The sequence below is a fragment of the Pelophylax lessonae genome, assembly GCF_965119305.1.
Source record: "Pelophylax lessonae genome assembly, chromosome: 13".
Taxonomy (NCBI): Eukaryota; Metazoa; Chordata; class Amphibia; order Anura; family Ranidae; genus Pelophylax; species Pelophylax lessonae.
The window spans coordinates 40,926,812-40,940,984 of record NC_138780.1 but is presented as its reverse complement, the minus strand read 5'-3'; the positions used below and the strand labels follow the sequence as shown (position 1 = coordinate 40,940,984).

Here is a 14,173-nt window from a genome sequence, read left to right as displayed (position 1 = left end):
GGAGTCCCGATCAATGCCGGAAATGGCTTCAATCGGGTCTCCGCTGACGTAACCTGGAGGCGGCGCCCATGACCCTCGATCCCTCCATAAAGTGTACCTGTCACTGCATATTGCTGTCACAAGGGATGTTTACATTGCTTGTGACAGCAATAAAAGTGATCAGATTTTTTTTTTTTTTTAAAAACTGTAATAAAACTTAAAAAAAATAAATTAAATAAATGGGAAAAAAAATTTAGCAGCCCCCTTCACCATATACGGAAGTCGAGCCGCAAATGAAATCGCTGTTCAAACCACACATGTGAGGTATTGCCGTGATCGCCAGAGCGTGAGGAATAATTAAAAAAAAAGAGCTACACTCTAACTCTAAACTGGTAACCGTTAAATAAATTTAAAGCGTTGCCTATTGAGATCTCTATTGACCGTAGTTTGTCGCCATCCCACGGGGGGGGGGGGGCGCAATTTTAAACCGTAACATGTTGGGTATCTATTTACTCGGTGTGACATCATCTTTCACAATATATAAAAAAATGGGCTAACTTTACTGTTTAGTATTTTTTAAATGCAGTGAAATGTGATTTTTCAAAATTTTTCCAAAAAAATGGCGTTTTAAAGACCGCTGTGCAAATACCGCGTGACAAAAAATATTACAATGACCGACATTTTATTCTCCAGAGTCTTTGCTAAAAAAATATATATAATGTTTGGGGGTTCTAAGTAGTTTTCTAGGAAAAAATACTGATTTTAACTTGTGAACAAAAAGTGTCCGAAATAGGGCTGGGGCTGAAGTGGTTAATGTGTTCATGAGATGGCTGTAGAAGGAAATATACAACCGTCTCTGAAATCCGTCTATACAGTGCTGATGAGCAGACGTTGAATTTATCCAGGTTGCCCTACATGTTTCGCTTATCACTGTAAGCTTCTTCTGGAGCAAGTGGTATATAAAGCATCTGTATAATAACATAAAGGAGTAAATATACCAATGCACAGATATATGTACAGGCCTAAACATTTCTCTATAAAGATTGCAGTATATTCGAGACATGAGTGTGACGATAAGCACACAAACAGTGGTACATAATGATATGAGGCTAGATAGGTGCCCTTATCAAAACAGGGAGAGCAGAAGGGGAAGGGAGGGGCCCTGAGGGGGGGGGGGGGTACCCACGGAACAAATGGACATAATATAGAAGCAGACGTAGGGGCCACAGCAACATAATTTTTGTACTCTGGTACAATCAGATTAGATATTATAGTAATGAAAAGCATAATCAAGCTATACATACCTGAGTGAGATTCAGGTGATGAATACTTATAAGGTAAATAGACCTTACAAGCTGTAACAGATAACGAGGGGGTTTGTTCATTGAGACTGGAGTGTGCTGCCTAGACATACACCATTGTTATCAGGGCTGTGTGATAGTATTTGTAATAACACCCATGGATACTTGTCATCATATGACCTGAAATGAGCAATATACTATATCAAACATTGAAAAGACTTTATTTGATGGTAGAAGGAAGGGGGGAGAGAAATGAGTGATCCCACAGAGGGTCACCTAGAGTAGAAAATAAGATATCAGAGAAACCCCCTAATAGGCAGGAGTACCACATAAGGCCAGAGACAGTAGAGTAGCTTGGATGTGTCAGGGAGGAGGAAAAGGGCTGTGGAACAGCATGCAAGTACATAGTAGATGTAAAGAGAGGGAAGTATAGAGTGCCCTTAACTCAGAAAAGACCAAATGTATAGCACCTCACACCAAAGCCAGACAGGGCATAATAATACACTCCAAAAAGGAAAAAACTCCAAATGTCACTGAAGCCAGCCATAATATCTCACCAGGTATAAGATGCTTGTAAGGGGCATCAAATATGGAGCCTGGCAGGGAGGACCCCGAGGTCAAGATGCCAAGGAGGATATCGAGGCTTAAAAACTGGTACAGCTACGGGCATGAGAGTTGATACAATGATGAGTCACCAAAAAATATTGGTGGCGATGGATAGTAGTATGCTCATAAGAATAAGTCGGAAGTTTCACTTACCCAGGTGTGTCAAGGAAGAGGTTCGCTCCAGTCAACAAGAACCATGTACCCCCCCAGGATGGGGAATGCCGCCATAATGAGAGCGTGTAACACGCTCTATTTAAGCGCGGCGGCCCCCGGGCGATGAGTCACTGGCCAGTGTAGGTGCCACGTGGTCCAGGGTGTACAGCCTTTTTATGACTGTAAAAGCTAGAGGTTAAACGGTCTCGGAGGGAGGTTGTACATTTGAAGGTAATCTCAGGAAAGGCGTTAACATGTTTACCAACTATTGGGTCTTCCTGTAACAAGTGCCAGTGGCAATTGAGAATGTTTCGTAAGATACCCCGATGACTTGAAAATATGGTGATGAATTTTACAGTGGGATTGGAAGGGGTGGGCTTGGTGCGGTACAGAAGAGAGTGTCTATTTTTGGATGAAGCCAAATTATAAGCTTTACGGAGAGTGCTTTTGGTATAGCCTCTCTTAGATAGACGCATAATCTCATATGTAGTAGTCCGGGACAACTCAGGTTCTAGCGATCACAGGATGATCACATTTAGCGTAAATCACAAGATAGCAAGGCAAGAGGGGAACAAAAGAATCCTAAACTTCAGAAGGGCAAACTTTGCTCAACTGTGCTCAGAAATAAAGAAAATAAACTGGGACCAAACTCTAGGAACACTGACCACGGAGGAAAAATGGCAATGCTTTAGGAACATATTAAACAAAAGCATCTCACAGTGCATTCCTACAGGAAATACATTTAGAAGAGCCAAGGTCAAACCAGGGTGGTTAAACCGTAATGTAAAAAAGCTTATTAGAGAAAAATAAAATGGCCTTTAAGAAATTTTAATCAGAGGGGACATTATCGACTTTCCACCAATGCAAGAAATCGAATAGGAAATGTAAAAACGAAATCAAGAAGGCTAAAATCCACTTAGAGAGACAAATAGCAGAGGAAAGTAAAAAGAACCCTAAGAAATTCTTTAAATATATCGATAGCAAAAAAGCGAGGTCCGAGCACATTGCACACATAATTAACGATGATGGGAGGATGGTTACAGAGGACACAGAGAAGGCAACTGTGCTAAATGCTTTCTTCTCCTCAGTCTTTACACAGGAAAGGGAAGGGCATACTGACCATGACTGTATGGTTAGCAGCACATCACAGGACTTGCCGCTATGGCTAACAGAAGGTGAAATCATGGAAAGGCTTGATAACAATAACACAAATAACACAAATAAATCACCAGGACTGGATGGCGTGCATCCGAGAGTACTCAAAGAACTCAGTAAGGTTATATCTAGACCACTGTTCCTGATCTTTGCAGATACTATTTTGACAGGAGCTGTACCAGGTGACTGGAGGAAAGCCAACATGATACCAATATTTCAAAAAGGGCAGAGGCATATCCCGAGAAATTATAGGCTGGTCAGCCTGACGTCAATAGTATGTAAATTACTGGAAGGGATGATAATGGACTATATTCAAGAATTTGCTAAAGTCAATAGTATCATCAGTAGTAATCAGCATGGGTTTACAAAAGGACGTTCTTGTCAAACCAATCTGTTAACATTCTACAAAGAGGTGAGCTGTAAGCTAGATAGGAGGAGACCTGTGGATGTGGTATATCTGGATTTTGGTAAGGCATTCAATACAGTTCCCCACAAACGCTTAATCTACAAACTAAGGTCTGCAGGCATCGACCACAAGGTTTGTTCTTGGATAGAAAATCGGGTAAAGGGGCATGTCCAAAGGGTGGTGATAAATAACGCGTACTCAGACTGGTCTGGAGTGGTAAGTGGGGTCCCCCAAGGCTCAGTCCTGGGACCAATTTTGTTCAATTTATTCATAAATAGCATCAAGGATGGAATCATTAGCTCAATCTCAGTTTTTCCGGATGACACAAAAATAAGCAGGGCAATAACTTTTCATCAAGATATAGAAATCTTACAGAATGACCTGAACAAAGTAACAGAGTGGGCAACTACTTGGTAAATGAGGTTTCATGTGGAGAAAGGTAAGGTACTGCACTTGGGGACTAAAAACATAAATGTAAAATACGCTTTAGGGGGGGAACCTCTGGGGGAATCAAGAATGGAGAAAGATCTGGGAGTCTTAGTAGAAGATAGACTAAGCAATAGCATGCAATGTCAAGCTGCAGCTGCCAAAGCTGGCAGAATATTAGCATGCATTATGAAGGAGATTTATTCCAGAGATAAAACTATAATCCTACCACTTTATAAAACCATGGTCCGGCCACATCTGGAGTACTCTGTCCAGTTCTGGTCGCCAATCCTCAGAAAGGATGTGCTGGAACTGGAGAGAGTCCAGAGAAGGGCAACTAAACTGGTTAGGGGATTGAAGGGCCTTAATTATGAGGAGTGTTTACAAGCGCTTGATTTATTCTCCCTGTTGAAGAGACACCTGAGAGGGGACATGGTAGTGATTTACAGATACCTCAATGGTGATCTCAGCATAGGAAAAAAATGATTAAGTCAATAGGAATGTAAGAGGACACGTGGCCACACAATGCGGAGAAGCGATTTAACCTCAGGCTACGTAAGGGTTTTTTCTTACAGAAAGGGCAAAAAGATTGTGGAACTCTCTTCCACAAATGGTGGTAACTGCAGGGAGTATGGCTACTTTTAAAAGACTCTTGGATGTACATCTCAAAGATCACAACATTCAGGGATATGGGAAATGAATATGTCCACACCTACACAGGTTGAACTTGATGGACTATTGTCTTTATTCAACCTCAACTACTATGTAATCTATGTAGAGAAGGAGTAGACACCAAAGATACTGGCTTCATCTCAGGGAATCAACAGTGATTGGCTAAAAATTATTACCAGGGGATATTTTGATCTGCTTGCACTGAAGCGAGGTGGATGAAGGAATTCTCCCAACTGTGTGACTGTATTCTGACAGCAGGGACTCCTTCACTATCAGAATACACTGATCAGCACTGCAGCTGATTGGCTGCAGTGCTGATCAAAGGAACATTTTCCAACAAGCCAGTTTGAGAGAAGATCATTAGATCGATTTATCTGGAAAGGAAATTGCCATAGATGGATCGAAATTTGGCCTGTCCCTGCTTTACACCATATTGCAATGAAACTACTGAACCACAGGTTTTTGTCTTAGTAATTTTGCTTGTTATTGTAAAACTTATTGTGACTTTTTTGTTCTGTTTTAGCCATGAACAGTTCCAGGATAGAACAGTTCATCAACGACATCCACAGGGTAGGTACAACAGTAGTAGGCTGGGTATTCCAACAGTATTTATAACAGTAGCTATCTATTAAACATATTTTTTTATTAAACTTCATTTGCCTGAAATGTTGACAGTAATAAGGTTGTATTTTTTTTTCTTAGTTTCAATATGTTTTTATTCAAAATTTCAAAGTATACAGTATACAAGATCTAAAGGTTTTCCATAAACAGCAAGACATTAGTAGAGAGTTCAATTTGGACAACTGAATAACAACAGACTACATATGAAATGCTCAGTTTCAATAAGGCGTCTAACGACATTGTAGTAGTCAATTAAACAAGAAAAACGCCTATTCCAAAAAAGATATGCAACATATTATGAAACACAAGTCATAGTTTCAGCCATTCATGAATATACACATTAGATAAGAACAGCAGTGCGCAATCTGAGTGCAGTATATTAACAGATTCTGGTGTCCTTTTATGAAACGGAGATGAGCAGTGATCCTGCTGATCACAGCTCATTTCCGATCATTCTCAGTTTATGAAACAGAAATGATCAGTGGAGAACATGTTCTTCGCTGATCATCTCTTCACACAGGAATTTGTCATTGACTGACACAGAAACAGCCAGGTCATGAAGCTGCGATCTCTGCACTTCACTGGCGATCTGGGTCAGAATTCACACTCCCGGGTTCACCAGCCTGGAGCTTGTGAAGCGGGGAGTGAAGACAGAATCGGGGGAGAACTGAGGGGGAAAAAGGAAGATTATGGACTTCCTTCTTCCTTGTTCAGACCCCCCAACACAGTAATCATGTCCCCCTGCCATATTTATGTATATATATACATGTATATATATATATATACACACATACATGTAGATATATATTTAATGTGTGTATATATATATATATATATATATATATATATATTGTATGTATGTGTGTATTCAGTGTATATATATATATATATATTTATGTAAGAGGACAATTATTTATTAACCTTAGTGGGGATCGTGTACTCAGCAGTGATAATTTATCACTGCTTGTTAAAGCGCGCCAGGGATTTTCATACTACGGTAATCTCGCTTTGTCTCACGAGATTACAGGCACTCCATTGACTTCTACACAGATCTCGGAGAAAACCGTTCTCCTCTGATCACCCAGGGCGAACTGAAGTTCTCCCCTTCATAAAATGGGTGCCACAGGTGATCATTTTCCCCGGAGAACTGCAGAGAAGCCAACGGAGAAAAAAATTCACCTGTTCATAAAAGTACACCTTATTGTGGTTAAAGGATAAACAGCAACTCACTTTGTGACAGTTAAATGGATTGTAAAGGCAGGAGGTTTTTTTTTTTTTTTTTATCTTAATGCATTCTATGCATTAAGACCAAAAAAACCTTCTGTGTGCAGCAGCCCCCCTCAACCCCCCTAATACTTACCTGAGGCCATCTTTATCTAGCGATGTTGCAGGAGTTTCTCAGCTGCCCGGGACTCCCCTCCTCATTGGCTGTGAGACGGCAGTGCGGGGCAGGTGCCCCCATAGCAAGCTGCTTGCTGTGGGGGCACTCAACAGGAGGGAGGAATACTGGGTAGATGGATACACCTGCAAGACCAAGAGAACACACCAGGGGGGCACCAAACTAAGTGCAACATTAAATGTACTAAGAAACATGAGTAAATTAGCAATTCTCAAGGGAAGAAGAACTCGCACTTTTTGTATGTAATACGTGAGTGGTCGGCTCATGCATCTCAGATGGGGAGCCTCTTTCTACAGCTTGCAGCCTGGAAAGTCCGGACATCAGGCTGGATGGCAGCTTAGATGAGGAAGAAAAAACCAACAAGATGGCGGAGAATTTCTTGTGCTACGCAGAGCAGACCGGAAGTGATGTCATGGGGATGTCCGGGGGGCAGAGCTATGCATTTCAAGGCCACCCAAGCCTCTTTCTCAAGCAACTCAATGACTAAGAAGAAACAAAAAGTGAAAAAATAAAGATAAAGGAAACCAAAAGAGAATTAGGTTTTGATGTCCTTACCCAGCACTAGAGCTATTCGAGTTGAAGGATGCACTCAGTTCTGGATATATTGGGCCCATGGGTCCTTCATGTTTTTACATTTAAAGTTAGGGTGTCACCTTTTTCATTTATAATGCCATCCTTTTCCTCAGATATTTGCTTCTTTGCAAAAAAAAAAAAATAATAACGGTAATCAAAATTCTTGGAGGTAGACTTGGAATAATAGGAAAGGAGGTGCACCCGATGTCGAAAGAATGAAAGTTCAATGGTAAATTAAGAGGCGTTTATAGAAACAATTTTATCAAGCAAACGTGGTTCGGGAGAAAAGGGCTCTCCCTTCTTCAGGGCTGTTGCTGCAGGCTATTAACCACTTTTAGACCGGAGGATTTTCCTGCTTAATGACCAGGCCACTTTTTTCAACTTGGCACCGCGTGAATTTAACTGACAATTGCGCGGTCATGCAATGCTATACCCAAACAGAGCTTTCTTTTGGTGGTATTTGATCACCTCTGTACTTTTTATTTTTTTGCGATATTAATAAAAAAAAGTTGACATTTTCTACTTTGACAGTTAAAAAATATCCAATATATTCCATTTTTGTCATATATTTAGGCCAAAATGTATTTAGCTACATGTCTTTGACAAAAAAATTCTCAATGAGCGTATTTTTAACCACTTTAAGACCGGAAGATTTTACCCCATTCCTGACCAGGCCCTATTTTACGATTCGGCACTGTGTTACTTTAATGGACAATTGCATGGTCGTGCGATGCTGTACCCAAATGAAATTTACATCCTTTTTTTTCCCCACAAATAGAGCTTTCTTTTGGGGGTGTTTGATCACCTGTGCGATTTTTAATTTTTGAAAAAAAGAGCGACAATTTTGAAAAAAAAAAAAAAACACCAATATTTTTCACATTCTGATATATAACATTCCCCAAAAAAAATTTACAAATCAAATTTTTTTTAACATTTTAGGCCAATTTGTTTTCTGCTGCATATTCTTGGTAAAAAAAAAAAAAAAATCGCAATAAGCGTATTTTGATTGGTTTGCGCAAAAGTTACTAACTACGGGAAAGATTTGTCATTTTTATTTTTTTTTTTCTAGTAATGGCGGCGATCCGCAATTTTTTGCCGGACTGTGACATTGCGGCGGACAGATCGGACCCCTAACTGACATTTTTGACACTTTTGGGGGGACCAGTGACATTACTACAGTAATCAGTGCTAAAAATATGCACTGTTACTGTAATAATGACACTGGCAGGGAAGGGGTTAACATTGTGGGTGATCAAGGGGTTAAATGTGAGCCTAGGGGAGTGATTTTAATTGTGGGGGCGTGGCTTGTGAAATGATCACATGGTGATCAAGGGGTTAAATGTGTGCCTCATGCTTACTGACGTGTGTGGGGGGAGGGGTTTCTGTGACAGAGACAGAGATCTCAGATTCAGCTATGCTGAATCATGTGATCTCTCCCTGTCTGTCACAGAGAAGATCCACCCGCTTTGTTTACATAAGCGGGTGGATTTTCTCACTCTTTCCCAGACGATTGGGGAAGAGAGATGGTGATCGCCGTCTCTCTTCCTCTGGCCCGACTCCCCTGTATCTAAACACAGAGGGAGCGAGCCTCTGGCGGCACACGCGCGCCGAGACAGGGAGGAGTCCAGCGACGTAGGTCTACGTCGCTGGACCCAGGGCTGCCACCTTGCTGCAATAGCAGCAACGTGAGCAGTCCTAAAGTGGTTAAATGGGAATGATTCCCACGCAGGTTATATATTTGCAGTGTTTCGTAGGTAAAACTGACAAAGTGACAGCTGAGGTTCCAGTGGCAACCAGCGTGGGAATTATTCCCATTTAATATCATGCAACAACAGCCCTGAAGAAAGGAGAACCCTTTTCTCTCCCGAAACACATTGGCTTGACGTACTTGTCATTAGTCCCAATAAACACCTCTTAATATAGCATTGAACTTGCATTCTTTTGGACATCAGGCGCATCTCCTTTCCTATTATTAGTCTACATGTGGAAATGCCCTTAAGGCCATACCAGAAAGGCAGCAGCCCAAGTCCTAAGAGGGTTCACTGCCAGGATCCACCATTTGGCATGACCTACTGGAGGGACACCACCCAAACAATCACCCACCCACGACCTGTGATTGATCTAGTCAGTCCAGTGTGGTCTTCAGCACAACCAAGATACAGGTCTAAAGCACAAAGCTAGGGTCTGCTTACCATGCTACCTACCCTCATGGTCCAGTCCATCTGCAGTGTCTCCAAGACTATTCTCAGTACTCTTATGATTAGGTTTGCTTGATCTGTAAAGCCTCCTACACACATGTCGAAAATCGGCAGGGAATTTTTGTCCGACGACCGATCTGCCGATTTTCGGCTTGTTAGTACGATGCTTCCGACAACCGACTCCGACTTTTCGGCTGAAAAAAATCTGGTGTGCAGGCTATAAAATTTTTGTCCGCCGTCAAAACACGCATTTTCGTGCAGTCAGTACAGATGTCAACAGGGAAAAATCTTATGAGCAAGACTGGGCATGCTCAGAGAAGAAAGAACACAAAGAAAGCAAACCAACACATGACATCACTTCTGAAGTGGAATTTTGTCGGGCGAGAAAATTTGTGTGCAGTCTAGGCACATTCCAACCAACAAAACACAACTGTGGACAAAAGACGGACGATCGGTTGGCCGATAATCGTTGCGTGTGTACGAGGCTTAAGACTTCTGTTCACCTGTATTGTTCAGGAAAGGTGCACACTTGCTAGTGTTATACTCATATGAAGTTTAACAAAAATCATGTTTATTGATAGCTGTTCTATAAAAAGCTAAGCTTCTGAGAATTTTAACATGAACAAACATGGAAATGCATCCAATGCTAGTTGATAGAAGTACTGTAGAAATACTTCCTTATACATTGTACTAAAAGAAAGGAAGACATTACCATCATGGTGGCAAAGAAGGTAAGTAATAGTTACCTTCAACTGGACTTGTTCTGTTATGTTGGACACAATCTGTAGCTGACCAAGCTTTTTCTTCAGTTCCAATGCTTGTCAGGAAGATACCCCACATTGTGGCAAAGGGGGGGGGGGGGGTAATACAGCAAAGAGAATGTTTGTGCCTGACTCTTTATCATTGACCAAATTTTGACAAATGTATCTCAATCTTTTTCTCTGCAGGACACACCAATGGGCAGTGTTACAGTTGAAACACTTGTCTTTGATGATGCTGAAAGTAGGTTTCTTTTATGTTTTTTGATCTGGTTCTTAAAGTAAACCTGTCAGCCCCTTTACTGCACTCATTTAAAAGTTAAAGTTTTGTTTAAAACATACACCACGAGGCAGAGGCGTAACTAGAACCTTCAGGGCCCCGGTGCAAGAAACCATGATGGGCCCCCCATACCCATGGCCCTTCCCTTCAAGCCTGGGGCTCTTCCCACTGATCCTGGGGCCCTTTACTCTTGTTGCGGGGCCCTCTATTATGGTCCCACAGCGGGACCCTTTCACAAGTTCTGCATTGGCCCCCTTCCTGCCATCTCGGGGCCTCCCCATACAGGTGTGACCTTTGCGATCCTGGAAGTTCACCCACTGGTGTCAGAAGTTTTTATTTTTTGGTATTTTAATTATATTATTTTTCATTTTATTTTATTTTTTTACAATGTCACTGACTATGACTCTGTCCATTCAGAAAAGGAAGGAGCTGGAAATTACATATTTACCGACCCCTTCCTGATTCTCTATTGTGACACGCCCCCTGCAGGAGATGGAAGGGAGCACAGTTGGGGGGATGGGGCAGCACAGTGGGGGGGGGGGGACCAGGGGAGCACACAGGGGCCCAGAGACAGCAGAACACAAGTTAACTGGATAGGAGTGGCGAGGGCAGCATACAGAGGAACCAATCTCCTCCATTTTCCCCCTGCAGCTACAGGAGGAAAAAGGAGGACAGTGATTTCTCTACATGCAGCCCCCGCCGCCCCTCCTATCCAGGTGTACAGGGGCCCCGTGGAGCATGGGGCCCGGTTGCAATTGCAACCCCTGCAACCCCTGTAGTTACGCCCCTGCCACGAGGTGCTGCTAATATTTGATGACTCTCCCTAGCGGGGACATAGACAGAAATAAAAACCTGACTAAGGTTCTAACTCGTTATATTCAAAACTAGATTTTTTTTAAACAGATCTACAGCCAGCTACAGTTGTAATACTTACTGCAATCATAATTCTACTCAGCCAGTTCTGTAATTCACACACCTCTGCTGGGCCGAATAGCCAACACCATTATTTCCTTCTGCAGTTTTATTCATTACAGGCATAGTGCTGACAATTTACGCAGCACTTTACACTCACATCAGTCCCAAGGTGCTTACAAGCCAAGATCCCTATCTCACATATTAGGGCCAATTTAGAGAGGAGCAAATTAACCTACCAGCCTGTCTTAGGAATGGCAGAGGGCACCCCCACAAGCACAGGGAGAACATGCGTGCGCTCATGGGATTTGAACTTGTGGACTTGAGTGCTGCAAGGCAGGAATGCTAACCACTAATGCCTCGTTTCCACTGAGTGGTACGGTTCGGTTCAGTACGTCACGGTTCGGAACTGTACACCTTGCGTTTCCACTGCCAATAGTACCCTTTCATGATAGGCGTGGTGTAGCAGGAAAGCTGTGATAGACGATTCTCTATCAACCAATCAAAGTTCTGCAGAGTGTAACTCCACCCTGTTGGTACGGTACTAATGTGCTTTTTACCCCAACGAAAGGGTCCCAAAAAAGTGGTACGGTACGGTTCGGAATTAGGGTACCATTCACAATGGAAACAGCAAAAATAGCGAACCGTACCGCTCAGTGGAAACGAGCCATAAGCCACTTTTGTCATGAGTCTTGTGACCTGCCACTGGTCAACCATTGTCCAATGAGCAGACAGATGATACAGGAAGCTGTAAAGTTAGTGTTAAATATTGGTGTCATTGTCTGTAACAGTGCCAGAAAGAAAAGCACATCATTTTTGGCAGGTAAAACCAAAATCAAATTTGCATATTGCTTTTAGCTGGCAATATTTCTGCCTTAAAAAACTAAATCTGTATCCTGAGTATTGCTTTAGGAAATTCCATCCATAACACATTCTTATCTATTTTTTTTTACAGGTTTTCTTAACAAACATTTTGCTGCAATAATTAGAGCGAAACCTGAATGGAGCTATATTTTGGATGAGCTTTATTCAAATGAGATTTTTACAAGAGAGCAATTGGACCATGTACAAAGCTTACCCACGGCGCAGGGGAAAATAAGAGAGACGCTAAGAATGATCAAGAAGCAGGGAAAAGGAAGCTGCAGGACATTACTGCAGCTCATGAACCGTCACCATCCTTCGTTGATGAGAGCCCTAGCAGTTCCGCCTAACGTGGGCGCTGATGCATTATACAAGAACATGTAGCCTATATGTTACAAGGAACTTCTTGAGAGTAGATATAAAAGTACAAATAAAGGCTTCTGTATGACAGTCAAAACATGCCCCAAATCCATGCAATACGATGCACAATTCTGATAAAGTAAATAAAAAATGATTTTACCCTCCCTGACTGAGCCAAATCTTTGCTCATTTATGTCTCACACACTCCCCCTCGCAGACACTGCAGAGCCAACAGTAGGAGGTTTTCAGCGACGGGCAGTGCTGTTATGTCAGAAAACAGTGGACAGGACTACGTATAGCCAGGTGCTGAATGACAAAGTACAGTCCTTTGAATCATCTGCTGATAGCCCCCAAAATCATAATCCTACTACAGTGCAAGCAGGCACAGGACAGGCAGTGCCACAGCACGTGAACTACCTTCTCCAGCTGTGTTTCAAATGGCAGCCGGGAGGCGCTAAAACCTTGGCACAGCTGGCCACCTCTGTGAAAGAGGCCTAAGTTCAGATGTGTAATCAAACAATATGAAAACCGTAAATAAAAAACATACGTACGCCACACGTCACTTCCGGTCTGAGTGGTTCGGAGCCGTGGAACACAGAAGCAGTAGCGTCCCGGCGTCTGCGAGACAGCTGATGTGATCGGTCCGAATAGTAAGTCATCTACACTTGCCTATGCTACTTCTACTGTATACTACGCCATTGGGGTTCCTTTGTTCTCTCTGTTTGAGCACCACAGATTTGAACACCCGAGGGAGGCGACTCCTAACGATCGAAGGAACTCCGGACTGAATCAACCTTTTTCTCCCTGTGGCTGATTACTATACATCCCTGGCCTAGGAGAGAAATTAATTGGGTGAGAGAGTGTCACCTATTGGTTTCACCTTTTTGGACACCTCACCCATCACACCTTCTTCTTTTTTAAAAAGTCACTAATTTCACCAATATCCACATTTTGGAAGGTGTTTTTATTCTTTATATTTTATCAATTTTATCTATTATCAATGAGAACTCTTAGTACTATTGATTCACTTTAGCTGGTATTGTCTGTACACTTCTTACCAGCACCATTACAGGCAATAAATTATCACTTTTATGTTATGCACTTTTATTCATTGATTTTATCTATATAAGAAGTCACTTCTATTTGTATGAATAGTCACTAACATTATTTATTTCGATTGCACTGTGCACTTTATTTTTAGGGGGTGCATGCTAAATCCACCCTCTACACTAAACACTTATCACTGCGTTATTTGTCGCAACGCATATACTTTTTGGCATTTCTGGTTTAATACACAAACCTTTGCGTGGAGGCCATTACCCACTGTTTAAACAGGCAGCCCCATATACAAACTTTATTTCTCTTCCAAATATGAAAACCGTGCTCCCTTTAATAAATAACACAAGTGCAGATTGCACCTTTTGGAGCACTTTGATGTAATATGGACAAAGAATGGAGTTTCAGAGGTCTTCTCTGGTTCCTCTATGCAATGATTCGTTCTCTTTCACCACCA

At 42.0% G+C, this 14,173-nt stretch overlaps 1 protein-coding gene across 1 annotated transcript in view; it reads left to right on the top strand.

Moving 5' to 3' along the window:
* The window catches only part of LOC309569824 (receptor-interacting serine/threonine-protein kinase 2-like), a gene marked incomplete at its 3' end in the record, with an annotated part of 105,669 nt that extends 92,985 nt beyond the window's left edge, over positions 1–12,684 (top strand). The window contains exons 7-9 of the mRNA XM_082275827.1: positions 5,222–5,268; positions 10,437–10,491; positions 12,395–12,684. Of these exons, the coding sequence (XP_082131953.1) occupies positions 5,222–5,268; positions 10,437–10,491; positions 12,395–12,684 (392 nt within the window). The remainder of the gene's footprint in view (positions 1–5,221; positions 5,269–10,436; positions 10,492–12,394) is intronic.
* Between the last annotated feature and the right edge of the window lie 1,489 nt (positions 12,685–14,173).